We start from the raw sequence: 14,876 nt of genomic DNA, 5'->3' as shown, positions 1-14,876 counted from the left end.
TCGTTCTACATACCACATCTTAGCACACTGTTGCCATACTGATGTAAAATATGTGATCCCAAGGAGCTGAGTTATTTATAATGTGTTTGTAAAATGGATCAGTGCATTGTCTTGCCAGTGTTATATTTACAGTGTGAAAAGTTTCTTAAAAATAAGATTCCATACAACTACTTTTGCTTTATTAGTTCACGTTAAAACTTAATTTAAAATGTAAACAGAATCTTTTGGTACATTTTACAAATAGAAATATGCTATTCCAAGTGCAAATGCTCTAAACACTTAAGAATTGCGAGGTTCTTTTACCCACCTGCCAGACGTCAATGTAGTCAGGATTTAGTCTCATACTGAAGTCAGCACTTTGATCATGTTTATATTTTTGAGCCATGTGTGCCTACTTCCTTCCTTTTCTGATCCACAGTGAACTGTGAGCTGAATTATTGCTGTGGATTACCATGCTGGATCACTTGGGGAAGGTTGGGAATGTTGGGGGGTGGCTTCACAGGTTTAAACCTTTGTGCAGCTCAGTCTTGAACCACCATTTTTCAGTTGTGATAACCTAGTTCTGATCTCCTGTAGACTTTGAGTGACCCAAGTTGTATCTGGAAGAGGAGGGTTTTGTCTTCATTTCTATAGATGTTTTTAATATAAGAAATAGAACAAGTGGATTTGCTTCAGCTTTCAAGTGCTTATCTGACAGTTTGCCAAAATGTACTCCAGGGCTATTACCAATTAAAAACAACAGAAAGGCATATAACACAAAGTAAAATAGCTTATGGGTGGGGAATAAGCCCCTTAAAATTCCTCATTTAGCAACCTGCACTTACATATTTAGCAAATTATATTCTGAATTTAGCTTTTCTGTTCTGGAATGCTACTCTTCTACTGGAAGCAGTACTGGCTTCTGGCAGTACCAAGGAAATATCTGAGCTGTCACTTATATTGTTCCTTTTTGTATGTGATGTTCTCAGACCACTACTTTTTTGGTCAAATAACTAATTCTCCCCACCTGTCACCTTGATTAAAGAATGTCTTTGAAAGGAAAGGCGGGTTTCTGTTCTGTAAATTTATTTGGATGTAGAGCTATGCATTCAGGCATGAACTCAGAACAGTAAGTAGCGACAAGGAAAGGAAAATGGTGAAGAATGCAACTTGGCATGTTGGGGGGTGGGGGGGGTAGGGGGTGATTTTGGTGAAGAAGGGGCCCTGAGCATTTCTAGCAGGCACCAGCTCTTGTCTGTAGTTTGTGTTGGAGAAGTCATGGTAGTAAACAGTCCTAGCCTGATTTCAGTGTGTATTTCTACCATGTCAGTAACACAGTGATTTTTATTCCATCAGTCTGTTGGCTCCCCTTTCTGCTGTGTGTTGCAGAAGATTACTGCAGTTCTGGGGTCTTTCTGAAAGAATTAAGTAGGTAGTCCAAGGTACTAATGGCGAGTAATATAAGCTTTAAAAAAATCCCTTCAATTGCCATGTGATATCTAGCGTAAAAGTGACACCATTGAGCTTAGACCTAGCTGAGTTCTGGAAGTGGGCGAGATAATCCTTGTCTGTGGGCTGGAAAGCACTTGGGATTCTTCTGGATGAAAGGTACTATATAATGTAAGCTATTATCATTAAGAACAGAGGAAGAAATTGCATAAGGTAGGTGGAAGGCATTTGATAATGCAGAGAGGAAAAGGGAAAAGTATTTGCTTAAGAAATGACAGTCCTTGCCCCACAGAGCTTTTTGATCCGAGGGCTCCATCCTTCATGTATGTGCTCTGTTTTGTGCACTTGGTTTTACCAGTTAGCTCCACTGCTTGGGGCAGGGAAGGGGGGCGGTGGAGGCAGTGGTGGTATGTGTTTTGTGTCTTTAAAATTAGTTCTAAGCAAGGTGTCACAGGATGAGAGACTAATAAAGGAATTAAAACAGGTAAAACAAAGAATGTCAAAATTGTAGGCAGACTGAGGCAAGGTTTCTCAGCACAGACCAAATCTTTATTCTGTAGCTGCAGCCTCTTTTCCATTTGACCTTTCAGCAGAGCCCGAGCATTTCTTCACATAGAATAAAAAATTTCTGCAAATTGCAGTATCTGATTCAACACACTTGTTTCCTTGGCTCCATAAGTGATAACATTTCCCTGATGTGCTTGTGCACCATTCCAGGGTGGAATGGAATGGAAACTCTGGAGTAGAAACTCCTCAGTACTCACTTTCACGTAAGTTTTGTGGTCATGGAGGAAAGAAACCCAAATGATCAAAACAGAGGGCTATTTTTAAAACCAAAGAATAGTTAGAGCATAAGTAATTCTACAGGAATGTACTGTAAGGAAGAATGACTAATCTCTACCTGAGTCTGAAAACTCTCTTTTGAAAGGCAGACATAAATGCCATGCGTTGTAGGGGATGGGGGTGGGGTATACACATATAGACTGCTTCTCATCACAGTCTTAGAAATATTGCAATCAGAGTAAATACTGACTAGAATGCATTAATAATATTATATAAGTGAATTGTTGGAATTACTTTCCTGCTCAGTCCCACATGAAAACATACAGGCTTACATGTCAGTTGAATATCATAAGGTTCATAGTGATAATTTTTAATAGAGCAGACAGTTAAGAAATAGTTAACGGAGAATTAAACCAATATTCAAAATGAATAATACTGGAGTTATGTTTTAAGGTTCAAAACATGCATGCATCTTCATTTCTCGAACACAAAGACCAAAATTCCAGACCAAGAAACTCTTCTTGGGATATTTCCAGCAAGAATAAAGTGAAGTGTTTGGAGTGAGTCTGGAATTTGATAATCGGACTTTGCATCAATTAAAAAAACATCTGGCACTTGAGATGCATCTGAACTTGGTAAACTGTTAGAAATTATTAACTGGTCTCTCCCAAGGAAAGAATTATGTATAAATAAATTCAAGTTAGTAAACTGTGGGTGAAGTTAATGCTAGTGAAGTCATGTGTTTATTACCTCTCAAATCTCCATGCACTTTCTAGGACTTTATTGGAAGAATAAACACCTTTTGGTTTCCTCCATTGCTCTAATGTGCTAAGGTTTCCCAATAAACAGCTTGATTTAAAATGTAAAAGTTTTGGCTGGCAGTAATAGTTCACCAGTGAAGTCAATTGTTTGTTTCACTTCTCTCAGTGTAAAAAAAATCTCTACACCTTAATTATCCTAAAATTTTCTTGCTGTTTTCTTTTATGTAACAATAGCAAATATGTTTCTCTGTAATAAGAGTTTGCTTCTTGTAAGATCTTATTTTTGCTGGGCAGTGCTCCTCGGAGCTGTGAATATTCAGTAAATCAGCAAATTCAGATTATTTCTATATGTATTAGATTCCCAGACTGGAACATCTGTTTGCACCAGGGCCATCCTCTCAGCTTGCCTGGTCCTGTGTCAGCTCTTCCCAAAGCGGGTCCCCAGCATGCCAAGAACCCCTTTTGGCTGCAGGGGTTAATGCAAGTGGGATAATGCCCTGGAGGTTGCTGGCACCGCTTAGCCCACACTGCTTCCATCTCTTTGTGGGACCCATTGTACCAGAAAAAAACTGAGACCAAGACATGAGGTCCAATGAGGAGAGCTAGGAGCCAGCACACAGATACCTGTTGAGAAAGTTCTAGCTATAAGAATTAGAGGAACATTTCAGAAAAAGAAAGAATCTTCCAGTCACTTTTTGGTTGAAAAAGAGGTCCTTCCTTCTTGGATATTTTAAGGTCCTTCCAAGGGCTGAAATGGGAGTGATGCAGTCTAGATATAATAAATACTAGAAAAGAGTACAAAGCAAGTAGCGGTGTTTTGCAGGTGATGTTTTAACAAAATCATCTGGGAGACTAGCTAGAAGAGAGTTAAAATAATTGAAGTCTAGAGATGCTAAAGGACCATGCAGATTTTAAAACAAGATTCCAAAGCAGCTTGGGAATATTCAACAGACATTCATAAAAAAAAAAAAAAACACAAAACATAAGTTCTTGAACAACATCTTAAAACAGCTGAGACCCAGACCATGAGGAATTAATTCACTGTTTCTCCATAAGAAGTCTATTTCCACAGCAGTAGCCTTTTTTAATTTTTAAATAGGCAACCTGTATGTGCATAAGCACTGGTCTTAGAAACACAAAAACCAGGTAAATAACAGCACATTGATAAACAAGCTGCAACAAAGACTTTAAGTTGTTCACTGAGGATCTGCTTGATGCAAGTGGCACTACCTTGTTGTCCCTGTTCTGCAGCAGAGCCTTAAGAGAAGTGATCATCTTTTATGCCCTGAAAGTTTGAAACAAAAAGAATGAAGTCCTTGTTGTAGTGAAGGCAATACAATTTTTCTTTATTTGTAGTAGTGTTCAAAGTTTTCTTTCCCTGTGATCAAGGGATGGTAGTTCAGAAACAGCAATAACTTGCATCTCTTGTGAGTATTTTGGTTACAGATCCTATGTATCTTTATTTGTCCCTGAAATAAAGCCCTAATAAATAGTCATACCAGTAGTGTGAATGCAATTACAATTTCCATTGAGGTGGTTATTCCATTTTTGTAAGCTGTACCTGTACAAGGTACTATGATGGTATAATTATTTCAATGCAGTGTTTATATTTAGGTGAGGTGTGTGTTACAAGTGAAGGAGCTATGCTAGTACACTGTTCCACAGAGCATCAGTACAGACCTTAGCAAAGCATGGCTCAAATGATGCTTCTGAGTATGAATTACCTTGCATTTATTCACACTTAATTTCATCTGCTGGGGGAGTGCCCAATGCCAACAGTCATTTGGAAGGAGAGTTCATCTTTTGTTACCCGTACGAAGCCACACAGCTAACAGAGGGAGCTGCATCTCTTTCTTCCTGGCACGATCAGTGCAAAAGCACCCAGAAGTGAGTGCACCGTGTTACAGATTTTGCTGTGGTTGCAATCCAGTGGCAACGGTAACCATTTTCCAAGGTTCCTTGTTTTGAGCACATAACTTAAGATGCATGCAAGAGGTCTGGGACTTTCAGTTTTCCATTTCAGGAGGTGTCAAACTGTTGAACTGTGCAAAGGCTGAAATTCAGCATGCAACAGTGGAGTTAAATCCTAAGTCTGTTTTGAAAATACATGCCTTTGGCTTACACTGTGCTTAATTGCACAGACCTTTTCTTTCCTGATGCTGAGGCTGCCAGAACCTCAGCAGGAAAACAGCTTGACTATGGAAGGTGGGAGGTGGGCAGATTACCTCTTTGTTACAAACTTAATATATCTGCTATTTCAACAGCTGAAAGACTACGCAAGTAAGCAGGGGTGCAGTGTGAAGGCTGGCATTTAAGAGATGTATTTATTTTTTTTTGGTAGTATGAAATGGGACAGGCCAAAAATACCTTAGAGATGTCCAGATTGCAAGGTTGCTGCTGTGTATGTTACACAGAACTACAGCAGAGCTGATGAGTAGTATATTTTTGATGAAAAAGTTGAAGGAAAAAAGAGAGCTTTTAAAATTTTGCTATTGGGAAGCAATATTACCAAGTAATTGAACATTGTAAGATCAGATTTTCACCAAAGGCAAATTATTGTAACTCTTTTGACTTCAGTAAGAATCATGATATGCAAAGCAGAGTTAGAAAAAAATACAATGTTTGCTCATGATATGTTGTTTTTGAACTTAAGGATTTTGTATGTAAATGACTAAGTTGAAAAGCCATGAAAAATAGTCACCCTGATATTTGCTGTTTAGTTTGCATGGGGAAGAAAAAATCTGCTAATTAGTTCTTGTTTACTGTTACAATGTTACATCACTGGACTACTGAACAGAAAAGGGAGAAAATTAAAGGAATTATCTAAACAAAATAAGCCTTTGATATGGTACAGCTGACAACACAAAATATGAATGGTAGGCTTACGTTACTTGAATACTGTCAGGGAAACACAGAACTTTCTGGACTGCATTGGTTCTCCTTTATCTTCTCAGTCTAGTTCAATGAGTCTAGAGGGGAAAAAAAAATAAATCTGTGATAAGGAAATTTAAAGAGATTACCTGTAAGTAAGTACCAAATGCCAAAAGATAAAACTTCCAGCTTTCCTCATTTTTACTGCTTCCCAAATCTGGATGATATTTTGAGTACCAAAGTAGTCACTTCAGTGTTGCCAAAGCTTTATGAAAATGGAAAAGGTTAGTTATGAGGGAAGGTTAAACCACTTCTCTTTCCTTTCTCCCCTCTCTCCTTCTTTCTCCCCTCTCTCCTTCTTTCTCCCCTCTCTCCTTCTTTCTCCCCTCTCTCCTTCTTTCTCCCCTCTCTCCTTCTTTCTCCCCTCTCTCCTTCTTTCTCCCCTCTCTCCTTCTTTCTCCCCTCTCTCCTTCTTTCTCCCCTCTCTCCTTCTTTCTCCCCTCTCTCCTTCTCTTTTCTTTTTTTAGTAAAGCACTAATCATTGTGCTTTTCTAAATTATAAGATCCTTTGGCAAGATTAGAAGCTCTAATACACAACTTTAAAAGCTGGAGTTGTTCTTGCATGGATGGAGGTATCACTTTAAACTTACTGTCTCACAGCTTTTACATCAAATTTTTGCATTAGCCAGTAAGCTCTAAGAAGAAGAAAGTTCTGGGAGTTCTTGGAGGAATGAAGAAGTCATCTTCAAAGAGACGGAGGGTTGAGCTAGTGGTGTGGAGAAGTGCAGGCTTCCTTCCCCATTGAAGTGAAATCCTCAAACCCAAGTCTGCTGGAGTTTGTACAGAGAGAAGACATTCTCGAGGCTCACCCTTTGTGTTGTTTTGGGCCACAGCAGGTAATTCCTGTGACCTGACGCCATAATTTCATGCTGGCTTCCGTCAGCATGATCTACCTGGCGTTCTGATGTCTCTTCTCTCTTCCTGCAGTGGCAATAGTGCCTGGGAGGCAGAAGAGGTGGTGTGAGCTGGGAGGCCTTCCATCTGTTTCCAAGGGGGAGAATTAATTTTGCAGGTCCTGGAGGATGCTGCCTGTACTTTCTGCTCTTTTACCTGGCTCTAGACCCTCTGAATAGAAGAACAGAAATTACAGAGCGCAGGCAGAGCATCCAGGTGTTTATATGTAATAAATTCAAGACAAAGAGTAGTATAAACCCCCTGTTGCTATGTAATTATCTATGGATAGTGTGAGGCTTAGCACAAACATAAGTGTTGTATCCTTTTTCCTTTTTTTTATATGATGAGGACTGCATAGCAAATGAGGGAGCAGAAATCAAAACGTTGAGACATGATTAATGTAATTATGCTGTTTATCAAGACATTCTGAACTGTAGAAGAGAATTGATGCTGTACAAATACAGAGGCATTACACTGACAAAAATGCTGAATTTGCTCTTTAGTAGAAACTGGTTAGGAGTACATTCTGAGTTTCCAATCTATTGATTATTAAGGTAAATAAATAATTTTTGTCAATAGAAGGAAGGGGAGTGTTAGGAGGTAGCTGCAAATGAAAGTCTGGGGGGCAGGGGCATTGTGACCTTTTGTTTCTCGAGCAACAGTTCTGCAGTTTGTGGGTATTTAATGAAGGAAAGATTGGAATAGAAGTTGTTCAGACAGTTTTCTACCCCCAGTTTTTTGAGAGGCCATTGTGGTCTGTACAGTGTTATTGCAGATGGTGGTGCATCTCATGGGGTGAATGGGTCTTAGTTCCATCAGCTTCCTTGTAGCTGTGGGTTTGTCAGCCAGGTACCTGGGCAGGGTCATCCTGCACAAAGAATAAATCTTCCATTAAGTTTGCGAGTTTACTCATTTGCCAAGAGTCTTGTAATGCAGCATTGCTGTGTCAGTTTTGTTTTCAAAACAACTATTTTAATCCTGTGGTTTTGAGAGGTCTGAGCACAGATTAGCCTCTCCCAGGCTTCTCTTTTTTTATCTTTGAAAACATGTCTAGAAGAAATGTCATCTCAAATAGAAATCTGGAAAGATAAAAGGCTTTATAGAAGCTTTATAGTAACTTCATTTAATGCAAGAGCTTTGTGGGTTTTTTCTCCGTTGTTTGTACAGAAAAATGTTAAGTGAAAAATCAACAAGCATTCATTGAAAAACTGTGTAATACTGGAAGCTGAGGTATTTCCTGAAGTGTGAGTTAAATTGTTCTATGGCAATATTTCCTTAAGCCAGGAAACATGGATCTTCCGGTGAAATTGTTTCCACGGCAGATTTCTGCCTAACCTACCAGGTGGAGAGCGCGCACTTTGTTTTAAAGGTGTGCAGCAATTGCTTCTTGATAGCTGGGGCCCCTGAAGGCAGTACACCACTGAGCAGAGGTGTGAAACTTTATCAGAATATAGGATACTAGTTTCAGCCAGTGCAGGTTAAAGTGCAAAGAAATGTTTGCATGTAATGTATGAAGAGTGAAGCTAACACATTGCAAGTAAATGTTTCACACGGAATACTTTTTCTTCTGCTAGTATTTTTGGTGGAGCTGTACTTACGTGGTTGAATTACATCCTTAATTGTGAATTATATTTTTTTTCTTGTTTCTGATTTACAGTGTGTGCTGTACTTGTGGGCCTTGAAAATCCTTTACCCCAAAACACTGTTTTTACTTCGTGGGAATCATGAATGTAGACATTTAACAGAGTATTTCACATTTAAGCAAGAATGTAAGTCTGCCTTAATCTTTCTCCTCTTAACTCCCTTTTCAACAACTTGATTTGTTATTTTGTGAGTATTTGATGCTTGTTTAATTTGAAATGTACTTTTCTTCTTAACGATCATTAATGTCAAATTGTGATCATCATTCTCTGAGAAGGCAGTCACCTTGCAGAGGCTGGAGAGGGTCCTCAGTGGTGCAGAAAGGAAGGGGTTGGACCCTCCACAGTGGGTAGTGACCAACCACCTGTACAAACCCAGGGGTGTTGTCACTTGGTGCTGCAGGTATCAAGGCACTTCAGCTTGCCAGCCTGGCCTGCAAAGCAGCCCAGGGCTACTGTGCAGACACCTGAGCCTGGATGCTCTTGGTAAACCCATGTTGGCACTGCTTTTTGCAGTAGCTGCTGGTTTGCTGCCCCATGCAGCCGCCTAGCAATCAAACCCTGCCAGCACACCAGCTCAGGTATCTCTGACAGGACCCCGATCGCTTGAGGAGGAGGTGGCATCTCACTGGCTCTCCTGTACGGCAGGAGAAAAATGCAAAGGATTTTTATATTGTGTTGTTGGGTTTTTTCTTTAAGTATAGCATTTTCACATTTAACCTCTAATTAGGTTTAAACTTTGCAGTATGCCCTTTTTATAGGAATTCCTTTCTGTTTTGCAAGAAAGGATACAGGGACATGTAGAAGCTCATTAGATATAGACCTTCACTTGCGCAATGAAGCTTTGTTTGTTTCAGTGGCACTGTAATCTGAAGCTATTGCCATAAATCTGTGTTCCCCTTTTGGCGTAAGGGATAAAGGAAATATTAATTGGCTCCAAAGGCGTCATGGTTTACTGAGTTTAATATGCATATTGGTAAATTAACATTTCAGCCTCATTGTACCACCTCGTTCATTTCATAATGGCATTTCTGTAGATAATTACAAGAGACTGTGCTAAAGTTCTGATTACTTCATAGAGATTATATTGAGTGGTAATGTAGCAGAAGACAACCACTCAACAGACTTCTTAAGGTTTGCTATGTAGATTTCATGGCAGACTATAACAGTATATTAAATTGTTTATTTACATTTTCTTAGAAAATAGTAATAAATTTGGCAGAACTCTCACTAGTTTCACCTCAGAATCTGAAGAATTTTCCAGCAGCGAATAACAATAATCCGAAATAATTTTTTGCATGAGGCAAGCTTTGATACAGTCCTCAGATTGAGAAACTAAGTAGCATCCTAATTTCTTTTTTCCTCTTAAATATTGATGGCACTTTCTGATACCATCTTGATCTTTAAAAGGTAAAATCAAATATTCAGAACGTGTATATGATGCCTGCATGGATGCCTTCGACTGCCTTCCCTTGGCTGCTCTGATGAACCAACAATTCCTGTGTGTACACGGTGGCTTATCTCCAGAGATCAACACCTTAGATGACATCAGAAAAGTAAGTCTGAATGGTGTTCAGGCCTAATAAGTGAACCATTAATCACCAGCAACTACAACTTGAATCCTTTCTTACTGTTGTTCATTTGTGTGAGATGCTCATATGTCATTTTGACGTTCATGTTGACATTATCACCTTTTAAAGGTCTCTTTAAATGGAACATGAAAGGAATGGCTGCTATTAGTCTTATTTTATTGAGGTGAGGGAATCACCGGCATCCAGTAAAACAAAGTATTTATCATCTTCATGTTCTAAAAAAAGCCCAATAATCTGTAGGTATATAAGTATTTGGGAATGAATGAATAAATAGCATGAATTTCTTTCAAGTATTAATCTACTAGCACAATGTAAGCACACCATCTGAGGACTCCTTGTGCCTTGTTAGGCACTCTGCACTTCCTTGGAGAAGAGGTAAAAGTAGCTGTAGAAAAAACTCAGGATACTTAAAAGATATAATAAAAAATTACGGTATAATTGTAATTACTATAGTTAAAACAACATTATTATTTTAAAAAATGTCAAGAGCTTCGTTCTCTGTAGGTCCTGCCACATTTTTAATCGTACTGCATTTGAGTGCCTAGTAAATGAAGTGAAGCTTAGTAAATTGATGCTTGAGTGGTACTCTCGTGTTCTGAGAAGTTTCTTTAAAATCTCATGAAAGTTCAAAGAACAGTGTCAGATGTTTTCTTCACATAATCCAGTGTTGCTGCACGTTATGAAAGATTAATTTTTTTTCAGATCTTTTTTCAGTAAAAGAGATCTCAGTTGATATTTCTAAAAGCAGGTATTTAAACCATTCATTCTTAGTGTTCTCAGCAGAAGAGATTTTCTTGTTTCTTGCTTGCAGTTTGAAACCTGCAAACACGAATGTATACTTCTGAGCTTTAAAGTTACTAAAAGATAAATTATATTCTGAAGTTAATTTGTAGCCTACTAAGAAATTAATGCAGTTTTAAAAAGAAAAAAAAACCAACAACAAACTTGAGCCAGTAATTCCACATTTTGATTTAAAAGCAGTTAGATTAACTGCACTTTTAAAAATTATTGAATGTAAAGTTTTGTTTCTGAGGTAAGGGTTTGCTATCTCATTACATAAGTATTCTCTGCCTAAAAATTAGCTGGCTTTGCAAGAATGTTATGGCAGAATAAAAAGTTCTCAGATTCTAGATTAAGGTCATTAACATCTTCACACATACACACACCCTGCGAGCAGGTTTATTCATCTTGGTTCTGCATATTTATGAATTTTTATTTAATTTAAAGCTAATTTTAGTTACAAAAGCATTATTGTTAGAGGGCTGAAATAAGTTAAGTGTAGGTATGCCGTGAATATTTCATGACAAGGACACAAAAGTAAAATTGTAGAGGTCTCATCACAGCTTTTTAACTGAGTGTTGAAAGCATACAAACATTCTTTCTCTTGGAAATATTTTTTTGGGGAGGAGTAGGGAGCGTGGGGGGTATGAGTTGGGTATGCTACTAAATCATTACTTGATCTTTCTGGTCAGAGTAGAGAATGTTTTGTAGTGCAAGCCTGATTCATACACACGTCTTAACAAGGGGTGCTTTTATATTAAAGAATTTTTGCAAAGGAATGCTGATTTTTAATATTTCTGTATTTTGCATGCTTTGTCTTATTCGCAGTAAGATTCCATATAATTTGAATTTTTTAATACCAGTAGTCAGGCAGAAAGAGGAGGCTTTAGCTGCTTGATTAAGGTTAATGTTATGAGAGCAACAAGAATATCATGGCAAGATGCTGTAATGCAGAGATATTGTCTTGGTATTTAAATATGATTTTTTTGTGAAAATTTATTTAAATAAAAATGGGAACTTGCTTTGAAATAACTACAGTATTTTTTTCTTGAGGTGCCTCACGCACATAAATTGAGTGCCATGATGTTAAAAAAATTTACAAAATACAGAAATACCATCTTCTCTTTTGTCTACTGAAATGATTGCAAAATACAGTAGAAAAAAGGGGGGGGGGGGAATTCCACATAAAAATTATATAGAATGGCAATCTACTGTATCTCTTCGTTTTTGGTTATATCTGTTTTTTCTCCTCTTTGTCGGTGTTAGCAAGGAGTGTTTTACTGTTACTCAAAATCGGTTGCTATAAAGCTGAGAGCGGCCCAAAACTGAAAAATAGATTGCTTTGGGTCTCTGTTTACCCACCCATGGGATGAAAAGGGCAACTTTGCTTCAGTGTTTCTTTGATACATGGTTGAAAGAAGTTAGTATTTCTTTGTCTCCTATTTTTCTTAGTTAGATCGATTCAAGGAACCACCTGCGTACGGACCTATGTGTGACATCCTGTGGTCAGACCCACTGGAGGACTTTGGAAATGAGAAGACTCAGGAACACTTTACTCACAACACAGTCAGGGGGTGCTCGTACTTCTACAGGTGAGTATTACGACTTTGAATGGGTTTCTGTACATGAACTTGTTCTGGTTTTGCGGTATATAAACATTTGCTTGAAGTTTGTGGCACTAGACAACTGGGCCTTTTTTTCTGCAGTCTTGCCTTGTTTTCAGGTAAATTCATGCTTGGTTTGTTTGTATCTTGCTTTCACCCACAACTGGGAAACCCTAAAATTATTTAATTTTATTCACCAAAGCCTGTGTGTTGTGTTTATGGCTGTTCTTGTAATTTAGGGAATTACTGTGATGCTTTTTAAAAGGGATAGGTAACTACATCTCTAGTTTGAAAATTAGAACTTAATTTTCGATGAAAGATGCCAGCATTGGAAAACGCACTACCGTATCACTCTGCAGGGTAAGTAAATATTGTGAATTCCCACACACGGGTACTTTTTTTCTCTCAGTTTTATCGAACTTTTGTTTTTGTTTGGGAATAGTTCTTCCCAAGGAGTTCAGGATTTGAACAGCGTTGGTGCCTGTAACATTCTTACAGAAACATATGATGACTTAAATGCTGCAAAGACATCACATTAATAATCTTCAAAATTATTGCTTTCTATGGACCTTTGTTATTAAAACATAACTGAGAATGTTCCTGGAAAACGTAATAGTAATGGGGATAGAAGGATATCTAAAACAAATGTAAATGTGACTATTTAAAGGAAACCTTCTTCTCCATTTCTGTTCTACTTCGTGGTAATTGTCCTTTGAGTGTAGGGGCTTTTTGTCTCTCTCTCTCTCTCTCTCTCTCTCTCTCTTAGTAAGGAGCCAGAAGACTCTCTCTCCTGCACATTAAAGGAGCGGATTTCCTTGCGTGCCAGGGGACATGTCCCTGGCCCCTCTTTAGCAATGCACAGGGAGACCAAAGCAAGCAACAAACTGTTCCCTTCTCCCAGTGGTGCCTGGGTGATGACTGCTGCCTTTCTCTGTTTCTAGTGGTAGGCAGCTTGGTTTGTAGACAGAGTCCTGTAGGCAGCAGGCAGAGGACACCCCATTAGGTGTGCTTGAAGTGGTGGAGAAGAACCTCCAAGCAGTACTTCCATTCCGTCTTCCCCATAGGACGGGCCTGTGTTACCTCGTGAACAGTGGCGATGATTATGTTATACCCTCCTCTGACAGTGTGGCGGGTTTGAGGGATTTTGATTTTTTCTTGTTTGTTTGGGGTTTTTTTTATTGTTGCTGTTGTTGCGTATTTTGTTTGGTTGGGGTTTTTTTGTTGTTGTTACAAGGACACAAGAGTAACAAAACTGGCAGGGGAGGAGGTTAAATGGCAAAATGAGCAATGTATCCAGTGACATCTTAATTAAAAAAAAATACTTCTTGTTCGGAAGAAATGTGAAGATGCTATTGAAGTGTTAAGGGGTGGTTGAACCTTTTAGAGGGTGCGGTTCTGGTTCAGCCCATGCTAGTGACAAGCAAGTCTAAGTTTTCCCAACAAGCTCAGCAGAAGTGAGGAATCCAGCTCTTTCAGTTATCTTGGAAAATCTCACCTTGGACATAGCTGACCTGTAGCTGTTTAGTAACATGTCAGAAGTAAATCAATGGCTTCCACCAGTAACCAGGAGACAGGGCCGCTGGAATCAACCGCCTCCTTGTTGGTAACGTTAGTTAGGAAGGTAGCAGATGGTTTGACTTCTAGAAATTAGTTTTCCTAGTCCTTCTGTCAAGCCGTAATTGCTGCAGCGTGGGGCTGGACTGAGAAGGAAGCAGTTTGCAGTGCAGCCTGGGCTGCTGGCATGCACCTTGTGCAGGCCAGTCACACTGCCACCTTCGGATCAATAATGACTGGAAGGGACTCCATAAACATGCTCTGTCTCATTATGAAAGAAGGTGTTATGCTGCTGCAAACAATTGATCGGTGCATAAATGGGCTTATGACTCTGAGGGCTGAAATCATTCCTCCTCATCTCAGCAGCACCGAACGCCAGAGTGTGCCTGGGACTCCCAGGCACCGCAAACAGTGAGTAATAGCGGTTTTCCCTCGTAAACCTCTCTTACAAAAGTGAAAAACCTTGCAAACATGCCTTGCGCTTAGATACAGGGCTTACTGTACACTGGAAGAGCGCTTAGATTTTTGTTGGCTTTTTCCCCCCAGAGTTCTGTTTCTTAAAATTACCATAAAATTTCCTTAAAATATGTATCAGTTTTATCCTGAAAATATACCAGATCTAGTCTGTGTCCTGACTCATAATGAGAAAAGTGCGTGTTTCAGGAAAAAAGGAGGTATTTGGACGATACCTACTTGTCAGGTCATGCGTGAGGGACATGTAACTGCTTAATGATGCGAGCAGACGACGCTTGGAGTCACACTATCTGGGATTATATAAAGGCAAGTGTTCGTGTCTTCTTAATAGAAGTGCCTCGTTTCTCTGGAAGGTCGTTAATTGCTCACCTAATGATAATCCCTGGGGGAAAAAAAAAAATAAAAGGTATCCATTGGTATGCAACATCTAATTTT

General features: G+C 38.9%; 1 protein-coding gene across 2 annotated transcripts in view; it reads left to right on the top strand.

Moving 5' to 3' along the window:
- Positions 1–14,876, top strand: part of PPP3CA (protein phosphatase 3 catalytic subunit alpha) — a 196,530-nt gene that overhangs the window by 139,215 nt on the left and 42,439 nt on the right. For both annotated transcript variants that reach the window (XM_037380121.1, XM_037380112.1), the window contains exons 4-6: positions 8,455–8,566; positions 9,848–9,993; positions 12,262–12,401. In XM_037380121.1, the coding sequence (XP_037236018.1) occupies positions 8,455–8,566; positions 9,848–9,993; positions 12,262–12,401 (398 nt within the window). The remainder of the gene's footprint in view (positions 1–8,454; positions 8,567–9,847; positions 9,994–12,261; positions 12,402–14,876) is intronic.

The sequence above is a fragment of the Falco rusticolus genome, chromosome 1 (genome assembly GCF_015220075.1).
Source record: "Falco rusticolus isolate bFalRus1 chromosome 1, bFalRus1.pri, whole genome shotgun sequence".
Classification (NCBI taxonomy): domain Eukaryota; kingdom Metazoa; phylum Chordata; class Aves; order Falconiformes; family Falconidae; genus Falco; species Falco rusticolus.
Note: the sequence above shows the minus strand (reverse complement) of the source record. Positions and strands in the feature narration are given on the sequence as shown.